The sequence below is a fragment of the Orycteropus afer genome, unplaced genomic scaffold (genome assembly GCF_000298275.1).
Source record: "Orycteropus afer afer isolate SDZICR_OR568_19922 unplaced genomic scaffold, OryAfe1.0 scaffold00196, whole genome shotgun sequence".
In the NCBI taxonomy this organism is placed as follows: domain Eukaryota; kingdom Metazoa; phylum Chordata; class Mammalia; order Tubulidentata; family Orycteropodidae; genus Orycteropus; species Orycteropus afer.
This window is the reverse complement of record NW_006921783.1, coordinates 1,241,953-1,252,317: the sequence shown is the minus strand read 5'-3', so window position 1 is coordinate 1,252,317 and position 10,365 is coordinate 1,241,953. Positions and strand designations below refer to the sequence as shown.

At 38.7% G+C, this 10,365-nt stretch overlaps 1 protein-coding gene and 2 pseudogenes across 1 annotated transcript in view; 2 read left to right on the top strand and 1 right to left on the bottom strand.

The window, feature by feature from the left end:
* CLTC (clathrin heavy chain) overlaps positions 1 to 9,998 on the bottom strand; it is a 63,109-nt gene extending 53,111 nt beyond the window's left edge. The window contains exon 1 of the mRNA XM_042781919.1: positions 9,891 to 9,998. Coding sequence (XP_042637853.1) covers positions 9,891 to 9,998 — 108 coding nt within the window. The remainder of the gene's footprint in view (positions 1 to 9,890) is intronic.
* Positions 6,364 to 6,463, top strand: LOC122150671 (annotated as a pseudogene).
* The window catches only part of LOC103202971, a 3,036-nt pseudogene continuing 2,667 nt past the window's right edge, over positions 9,997 to 10,365 (top strand).

Below are 10,365 nucleotides of genomic sequence, written 5' to 3'. Positions count from 1 at the left end.
GATCTCCTACATCCCTTCCAAGTGGATGGCAGTGGTAGCTGGGCACCATCTAGTTCTTCTGGTCTCATAGTTGTATAGGTTGCAGATCGGATGGAAACTACACATTTTTTAATATCAAAAAACTAAAACCTTTCTACAAAAAGATAGCTAGGAGACATAACCCAATGTAATGTACAAATCTTGCTTGGATTCTGGTTTAAACAAGTCAAATGATATTTGGAGACAATCAAGGAAATCTGAACATGGAAAGTGTTCAGCCAAAGCAGAAACTGTTCAATGTTAGGAGACTGTAACAATATTGTGATAAAGAAAATTTCCTTCTCTTCTAAAGATGATATTTAGGGGTGAAATGTCATGACAGCCTGAATTTCTTTAAAATATTTAAACTAAAAAAAGAAAAAAGGAAATAAATATAACAAGATATTACTAATAATCAGGAGCTCTGGTAGTGTAGTACCTAAGGCACTTGACTGCTTACCAGAAAGCTGGTGGTTCAAACCCACCAGCCACTCCTCCAAAGGAAGGTTGGGCAATCTACTTCCGTAGAGATACCACCTCAGAAACCCAAGGAGGGGTGGCTGTGAGTTACATAACAACAACAACATTACTAATAATCTAGATGACAGACATATGTGATGATAGACATATGTGCAACACATTCTAATCTTATGAAAGTTTCCTTTTTTTAAAAAAAAGTTTTTAGAAAGGAATTAATTTCAGGAGAAGGGAAGAAAAATTGCTACATGGCTAAGAAATAAGGAATGATCTGGGTAAAGGGAAAGGCAATATATCAAAAGCAATAAAAGCACAATAAAACTAAGGAAAAGGAAGACATGGTGAGGTACATAAGAGGTAGAGAAAACAAAGAAACATTTTACATACACAAACTGCAATATTAGTAATAAACAATCTGTGGGTGGATACATAGGTAGACAAGCTAAATGATCAGGTACAGGTAGACAAAAGGGACCATATGTAAGTTTGGCAGGAGATATTTCTACATACATATTGGTGCCTTAAAAATGCCCATGGACGATTCCTTAAAAAGTTGGAATTAGAAATACTATTTGACCCAGCAGTTCCATTGTTAGGTATATATCCTAAAGAAGTGAGAACCAGGACAAGAACAGATATAAGCACACCCATGTTCATAACAGCATTATTTACAATAGCAGAAAGATAGAAACAACCTAGGTGCCCAACAACAGAAAAATGGATAACCAAACTATGATGCAGACATACAACGAAATACTAAGCAACCCTAAAGAATAACGCAGAATCTGCAAAACACTGCGTAACGTGGATGAACCTGGAGGACGTTATGCTTAGTAAAATAAGTCAATCACAGAAGGACAAATACTGTATTAGCCCATTATCGAAAAAAGCCAAGGAAAGGTATATATATGGAAGGAAACATTGTTGGTTACCAGGGATGGGAAGGAAGGGGAGGGAACACTGTTAGATAGGTAGAGACAAGTACTGATTTGGGTGAAGGGAAGGGCAATGTACCAAATGTGAGTGATCAACACGGTGGCACTGAGGAAGAGGAAAACAGAGAGAGGTGCATGGGAAGTACAGACAACAAAGATGAATCCTTTTGCACATACAGTACTGCATTGTCAGTGAAGGCAAACACTGATTTACAGGTGGACAGAAGGGTGGACAGGCTGAATAATCAAGTATGTCTATGCAGCAGGGAGTGTGCCCATGACCACGTATAGGGTTGGCAGACAATGTTTCTACAAGTATATTTGTATGTTCTGCCAAGAATTGCCAGGTATATAGTAGAGTTGACAAGAGACAAGGTTGTAGTCACTTCTTAGCCACATCCAGCTACCTACAGGGAGCAAGTAGTTGGACCTGTGGGCTCTGGACCATAGTCACAGGGGACATTCAAGCTCAATTTGCATAAGATACTACACAAAAACACTGCTCCACATTCTACTTTGGTGAGTAGTGACTGGGATCTTAAAAGCTTGCAAGCAGCCATCTAGGTGCAACAATCAGTCTCTTCTTGCCCAGAGCAAAGAGGAATGAAGAAAACCAAAGATGCATGGAAACAATTAGTCCAAGGGACTGGTACACCATGTGATGCTCAGCCTATATATCCTATATGACTATGAGACCAGAAGAACTAGATGGTGCCCCATGTCAACCACTCAGAGGGGGGATCCACCTAGGAGATCCCAGATAGAGTCAGAGAACAAAATCATGAAACAGAAGAGAGACCAGGTTTGCTGGTGTGATAGAGCCTGGTGGAACCCCTGAGACTATGGCCCCTAGCTGCCCTTCAGGTCTGGAGCTGATCCTACTCCTGTGGCTTCCAGCCAAACAAGACAGGCATATGAGATGAGCATTTACATTAGGTAGATACATGCCTTTGAGAAATCAATCATGGGAGAATGGAAGGGTTGTGTATGCACAGGGAGACAGCCTGGGGAGCACGGGTACATGGGAGGGAAGGACACAGGGAAGAGGTAACTATGGGGAGGAAGTGGGAAGAGAGCTGTTGCATTGTGGGAAATTGCAGTCAATGTCATGAGACAAAGTGTATATGAACTGCTGTATGGAAAATCAATTTGCTCTGTAAACTTTCACCCAAATCACAATAAAGATTGGCGGGGGGGGAAGCTTACAGGAGTACAAGAGAACATCTAAGGTACAACTATTGGTCTCTCATTGTCTGGAGCAAAGAAGAGTGTAGAAAACCAAAGACACATGGAAACAATTAATACAAGGGACTAGTGGACCATGGGAACTTCCACTTACATGACCCTGAGACCAAAAGAACTCGATAGTGCTCAGCTACCAATGCTAACCACTTGGAAAGGGATCAAAATTAGAGATCCTGGATAGTGGAAGAAAATCTGGAACAACGCAAAATCATAAAACAGACCAAGCTTACTGGTCTGATAGAGACAGGCCTGAGAGTGAACCACTACACCAGGTAGGTATTCCTTAGAACATCAACCATGGGACATCAGAAGGGCAACATGAGCATAGGGAAATAGCGCAGAGGAAGCAAATGCATAAGAAAGATGGACACAAGGAAATGGTAACCACAGGGAGGAAGTAGGGAAAGAGCTGTTACATTAGGGGGATTGCAATCAATGTCATGAAAACAAAATGTGTATGAACTGTTGAATGGAAAATGAGTTTGCTCTGGAAACTTTCACCCAAATCACAATCTCAAAAAAATAAAATAATCAGAATGAAAAATAAAGTGTAGAAATCAGAGGTTTTCACTATATTCACAAAGCTATGCAACCATCACCCTCACTGGGTTTAAAAAAAAAAAATTTCTACTCTCCAACTATGGGTTACAGAACTTGAAAATAAAATTGTAATGATAAGACTTTCATTAGGCAATTCACCTGTACTGCAGGAAGGAAGAACATTACAACTTCAAAAGGTAAAATCAAACCAGTCACTCAATTACTGGTATTACTCAAGCCCAAGATTTTATGCTCTGTAAACATATTGCAAACTGGATGTGTGCCCTATCACAACCAAGTAAGAGGTTCACCGTACTACCCAATACTAGTTATATGTGAGTACTTAATTTTAAGTTAAGATTAAATAGAATTTAAAATACACTTCCTCAATTGTACTAGTCACATTTCAAGTGCTGAGTAGCCACATATGGCTACTATACTGGACGGTGCCGAATACAGACTGTAAAACATATCCATTATTGCAGACAGTTTTACTGGACAACACTATTTTCAAAAATTTTTCTCCAACAAAAAGAAAAGGGAAATTGCTTTTAATTTAAACTTTGGTAAATGAAGAACAAGTAAAGAGAGATACCCATCTTATAAAGGAATTTCAGACAAGAAAAGTCAGTCAGAATGAGAACTTCCAGAATTTCAACTCCAGAGATCTTCAGAAGGCTTTAAATAAAGATATAAAAAAGCAAGCAAGCAAACAAAAGCAACCCAACAACAACAACAACAACAACAAAAAACCAGCAAGGCCCTTTGCTAGCAAACAGACTAAGAGCCCAAGGAAAAACTTCTCAGTTTAGGTACCTCATTCCACTCAAGAAATCACTGAACATTCAAATGACTAAGGCGCTGGGTTAGAAAGGACTGAGAATTTCATCAGGTGTGCAAGTGTATTCTTCAAAGAACATAAGAAAAGGGAGGTCTGTCTCTGTGCTTACAAAGGTATCACTCCTTCAATTTCTAATGCTCATCAAAATAAAAAGCTTTTAGGGAAAGTGTACATGACTATAAGATGAATTCCCAATTTCAAAAACAGTGTGTGTGAAAATGCAAAATGGAGCATTAGAAAATAAAATACGGTATAGCTTTTTAAAGTCAGCAATATTAGACTTTTTTTTTCCAAAAAAAAATTAGATTCAGAAATCTAAGTGCTCATTTCTTTTGAAATGCTTTATACTGTTTTCCTGTCTTGATTTTGAAAATGTACTTGACTGTAAATGTGGCAAACAGAAGAGAGAAAGAACGTGTCTACCCTTGCTTGAATGGACACCTAAGTGCTGGATGAAAGGTTTAAGTGACTTAGCACACATTAAGCACTTAGAGGGGAAGCCCTCGTGGTTCAAACCCACCAGCTCCTCTATAGGAGAAAGAGCTTCCGTAAAGATTTAGTCTTAGAAACCCTGTGGGGCAATTCTACTTTCTTCTAGAGGGTCACAAGGAATCAGAATTGACCCAATGGCATCGGGTTTGGTTTAAGCACTTAGAACAGTATGGGGTTACATAAGCATTCTGTATTTTAAGGATCTGTGTACTTTTACAGTTATCTAACTCTGAGACTATGGTGTTGTGATATATGGTATCCTAGAACAGATGGTCCAAGTGCTTTAGTCATCATGCCAGTAACACTACATATTCAAACCTTAAGTGCACCAATTGCTTTGTTCAAAATATGTGTTGCTAAAGACAGAACGGAAAAAACTCCGATAAATCAAAGGATGAGGAAACCCAGCAGGGTGAGTCAGCACCTTGTTAGAATACATTAATCACCAAACTGTGAAGATATTGTTAAAGGGACCAAATGGGCTATGAATAGATTCAATCCAATAGTACTCATTTACTAAAGAGGGCAGAAAACTAGCATAGGACACCACAGTATGACAAACTGACAGACGAGTGGTGGGCATAGGACACACAACCAAATAAAAGCAAAGTATCTTTCGACGCCCAGTTCTTTGACTAGCTAAAGACAACTCTCCATTAACACAAAGCCTTCATATCTCAGCAATCCATCACAAGTGTATTTGTGCCTACAAACACTGCATGATTGAAAAAGTAATAGGTTTGCTTCAAGCCTGCTAATTTCAACCAGTAGTTAGTACATCTGATCAGACAGGAATAAACTCACTGGAAAAGAGTTTCCAGTTTTCTGTAAGAATACTGGAGAAGTTTTCTTCTTAATGGACAATGAGTAAACCCAAGGAACAGAACTCATTTACCAGCTTTAGCAGCTGAAAATCAAATTTCAGTAAAACTTGTGTTTATGAAAGCATTACTAATGACTTACATTTCACAATTAGTGCTTGGCTTTACACTTTCCAGATCCTTCTTCCTTGTTTCAACAGAATAGTTACCATATAAAGGAAGTATGTATGAGCTGCGATATTTCAATGAAGTTATGTATTTCCTAACAGGGCTTTTAGCTAACTGGTTCAACCCGGTTTGATCCCCTGATGAGAATTTCCATTTCCACCCCATATATGCTGAATCAGAATCTACACTTTTTAACAGGATCTCTAGGTGATCCTTATGTATACATAAGAACTGTAAGAATCATCTGGGAATCTTGTTAAAATTTAGATTAATTCAGTATAGCCGAGGTCAAAGTGCAAATTCTTAGAAGGTCAAACCAGAATGAAATGGTTTGAAGCCTTGTTTCATATATGCTCTGTGTAAAGTGCTACTTGTGTTACCTTATTTAAGTAAATCTCCTGTCTTGATGAAAACTTAATGGGTGCTACCATTACAGATTTAAAGGACAATTTTAGAGATCTGCTGATACTTGGATGTCATTAAGCTATGTTAAGGAGCTGTGGTTAAGGCATTAGGCTGCTAACCAAAAGGTCAGCAGCCTGAACCCACCAGCTGCTCTGCGGGAAAAAGATGAGACAGTCGGCTTGGCTTCCGTAAAGACTCACAGCCTTGGAAACCCTATGGGGCAGTTCTACTCTGCCCAACAGGGTCGCTTTGTGTCAGAATCAACTCAATGGCAGGGATTTTCTTTTTTTAATTATATCATTAATTAATGCTATACAATCTTCCAATACAAATATTTTTAAGTATGTGCTTGAAGATTTGGTTAATTTCCTATCCTAATTATTTCACTCACCACAATTTCCTTTATAAACTTCAAAACACTGTGGTTGGCTTTGGCAACACATATACTAAAATACAGAGAAGATTTAGTATGGTCCCTGAGCAAGGATGACACATCAATTTGTGAAGCATTCCACATTAAAGAAAAAAAGGGGGGGGGAAGGCTCCAAAACATCCCCTACCTTCACTAGTATCAATCACAATTTAAAAACTGGAAAGAAAAAAAAAAAAAAAAAAAAGTGCTTACAGTAGTCACTTCACTCAGCCCTTCCTGGAAGCTAGCAGAATGTCAAAAACTGCAGTTGCTGACTTCTAAAGGAAATGAAGAAAAATGCTGAGAATGTAGCATTCCTTTAGTTCAACCAGTAACAGGATACAAGCAATTGTTCTCTGCGGGCTCCACAGATTTCAGGCAAAGTATGAAAAAACGCCTGTTAACCACTGCTGACCTCCCACTTAAACATACAGATTATTAACTGTTACCAGTAATATTTTGTTGAAAACAAAATATTTTGCTAGAAGAAATTAACTAGATTTGTTTCTACTCCATGTTAGCCTTTAAAACAATCACTGTCTCTTTGGATAATGTTAGGATGGAACTGTGAAATTTTAAGTTTTTTCCCAAAAAATTAATTTTTAACTCTGGACATTCACTCTAATTTTAAGTAATCCAGTCACAGAAAGAAAAATATGGCTGGAGACAATCTGTTTTTAAAAGTATTTCAAGTCTCTTCCTAGTTCTGCAATAGTTTTTCCAACAGTCCAATCTATCAACAAGCACTGAGCACTACTATACGCCAGACACTATACTGATGCATACAGAATTCTCTGTAAATGAGATGTGGTCTCTTGCCTCTCAGTGCAGAACAGGTACATGCAATTAAAGCATTGCCGTGAGTTACAGGAATGCATGCCTTACCCACACATGTGTGTGGTTATGTGTAGTGTTTCAGAAGAAACAGAAACGCAATCTAAAGCATAACACACAATTTACGGGAGAGTAGGCTTCAAAGCTGAAAGCGAACATAGAACCAAAAATACCCTATGTACAAATAAGGTATTCATTTTCCCAATGAGACTACCCTCCAGCTCGCCCCAGCCCTAAAAGCTTTTGACAAGTGTTGGAGAGGATGTGGAGAAACCAGAACCCCTGGTACACTGCTCATGGGAATGTAAAACAGTACAATCTCCGTGGAAAAGTTGTGTGATTCCTTAGAAAGTTAACACAGGATTATCATATAACATAGCAATTCCACTCCTAAGTATAAACAAAGAATGGAAAATAGGTACTCAAATATTTGTACAGGAATGTTCACTGCAGCACTATCCACAATTAAAAGCTTAAAAGTTAAACAGTTAAAAGACAGAAACCCAAGTGTCCATAAACAGATGAATTGTTAAACAAAATGTGGTATATCCATACATGTTATTCAGCCATAAAGGAATGAAGTAATGATACATATTTCAATATGGATGCATCTCGAAAACATCATGCTCAGTGAAGTACCAAGATGCAAAAGGTCACATGTTGCATAATTCCACATTTATGAAAGATCCAGAATGGGTAAATCCACAGAGACAGAAATCAAATTAGTGGTCGCCAGCAACAGATGGGTAACCAGGGAGGGCACAAATGGAGGAGACGGCTTAATCAGCGTGGAGTTTCCTTTTGGAACAATAAAAATGTTTGGAACTAGACAGAGGTGATGGATGCACACCACCGCGAATGCACCAAATGACACAAAATCATTAACTTTAAAATGGTTAATTTTGCATGAGGTGGATTTTACTTCAAAACAAAGTGTTTGTTCACTTTAATCTATAAACTCTTAGGGATTAGATACTTTTAATGTATAATTCAGTCTTTTGACTTAGTTTATATAGATACTTAAATCTATAAAATCATTAACTTGGAAATGTTCTTCTACTCTCTACATTTCACAATTCTATTTAAACTCTACACGTGCATTTTTTTTTTTTACATCGGTGTTGTAATTTATACTGGAGCCACAAAGTCCTTTCCAAACTCACTGCCATTGAGCCAATTCTGACTCACAGCAATCCTATAGTACAGAGTCAAACTGCCCCAAGCCTGTAAATCTTTACAGAAGTAGACCACCTCATCTTCCTCCAGAGGAGCCAGTGAGTTCAAACCACCAACCTTCTGATTAGCAGCCAAAAGCCTTAGCCTCTGCACAACCAGAGCTCCTTTAACAATTTGGCAAGTTATTTACATTTCAATCTAAGTGCTTTTATTTCAATCTATTATATTCCTGAGGGATATTCTCTGTTAAAAAGGAAACCCTGCCTTTAAGATGTGCACAGTTCAACGAAGACAGTATAGAGTACTGCAGATAACTGGGTAAGAGATGAAATTTCAGTCAATCATTCACTCCCTGTATTTATTTTCACTGATTATTCATCCTCAAATAATAAGATTTATCCAAAGTCAGCTGTTTGCCAACCTGAGAGTATATGGACAGTCTTTGGCTTCTCCCTGTCACCTTTGGTGTGTCTATCTTTTCTCCAATGAGCAGCTCATCAGATATAAATGAAAGCAACTCTCTCAACCCAATTCCCATTTTCCATCTACTACAATTCCCACAGTTTCAAAAGAGGAGTTGTCAAAAACTGCAATCCCGAAGCCTTCTTCCTTTCCCTACTCCAGAAACGAACCAGATGTAGAAAATGAAAAAGAGTTACGAATCTGGTATAACTCTTAAGACCTTGGCTTCAGTGACTGGGTATATGGCATTAACAGTTCTTTTCTTTATCATGGCATGTTTAACTCAACTGGGTAAAGGAACTGGGGGAGGAGAAATATTTGAGTGTGTCTATGGGATAGGAGTTGAAATTGACTCGATGACACACACCAACAATATGGGATAATCATTATGATATTAACACAAATGCATACTATAGACTAACTTTAAAAAAAGGAAGTATAGTTTTACTTTTATAAATAAGGAAGTTGAAACAAGCTAAAAACCTGACACCATCAAGTAGAGACAAAGCTCAGATTAACCATATGAGATATTTTCCATAATAGCACACTGCAGAGCTTAAATTCTTCAGTATGAACCAATGAGGTTTTATTGGGCCCAGTTCCTCCTTTCAGAAATAACCTTTAAAATCTGCACTATTTCAAAATTTAAAAGAAAAGTTCTTATTTACCTAATGATTCAAACAGGAAGTATTAATATTAACTGAAAGTTCTGCCTCCAAAGCACAATGCCACACATGCTTATAACCATTTTACCCTCTATGGTCACGTTTCTTGAACTTAGTAAGAAAGAATGTTCTACCCTTCCTCCCTCCCTCCCCTCTTAAGCACAACTGTCTTGAGTTCTATTCAAGTTTTACATTGTTGTTGTTGTTGTTGTTGTTATGTGCCGTCGAGTCAAACCCAACTCATAAAGACCCCTCCTTGGGTTTCCGAGGCAGTATCACTACGGAAGTAGGATTGCCCAACCTTCCTTCCGAGGAGTGGCTGGTGGGTTTGAACCGCCAGCCTTCTGGTTAGCAGTCAAGTGCTTTAGCCACTATGCTACCAGAGCTCCTAAGTTTTACATTAGAGGCTGCCATGTCTGGGGTGTCAAGAGAAGCCAAGTCCTCTGGGTCCAGGCCAGGGTCATCACGGGCCAAGCCCTCCCAATTCTCTTTTGTACCTTGGGCCATGCACAGCCTGGAGCTGTTCTTGATGCAAGAGGTGTGGGCATGGTACACAAGTGAGTCAGCCTCATTGTGTGCCCAGGAGGGTGTGTAGCCCTTCCACTTCACCTGCACGCCCAGCCCTTCTTAGCTCCAGGGAAGCGATGTGGACCCACTTGTATCCCCTAAACTGGCCACAGCGCCAGGCCCACCCTTGAGAGTTTACTGACAGGTTGAGTATGTTTCAGAAAAGGCTTTTTCACCACCTGTTCTGACTGGAATATGCTGAAAAAGTTAAAATCTGCAGAAAGATTATTTTTGCTGATTAAAAAAGTTTCCACTAACTGTTTCTTCTGTAAGTAAAGGAAAAATATTTAATGAAATGCAAAGACTT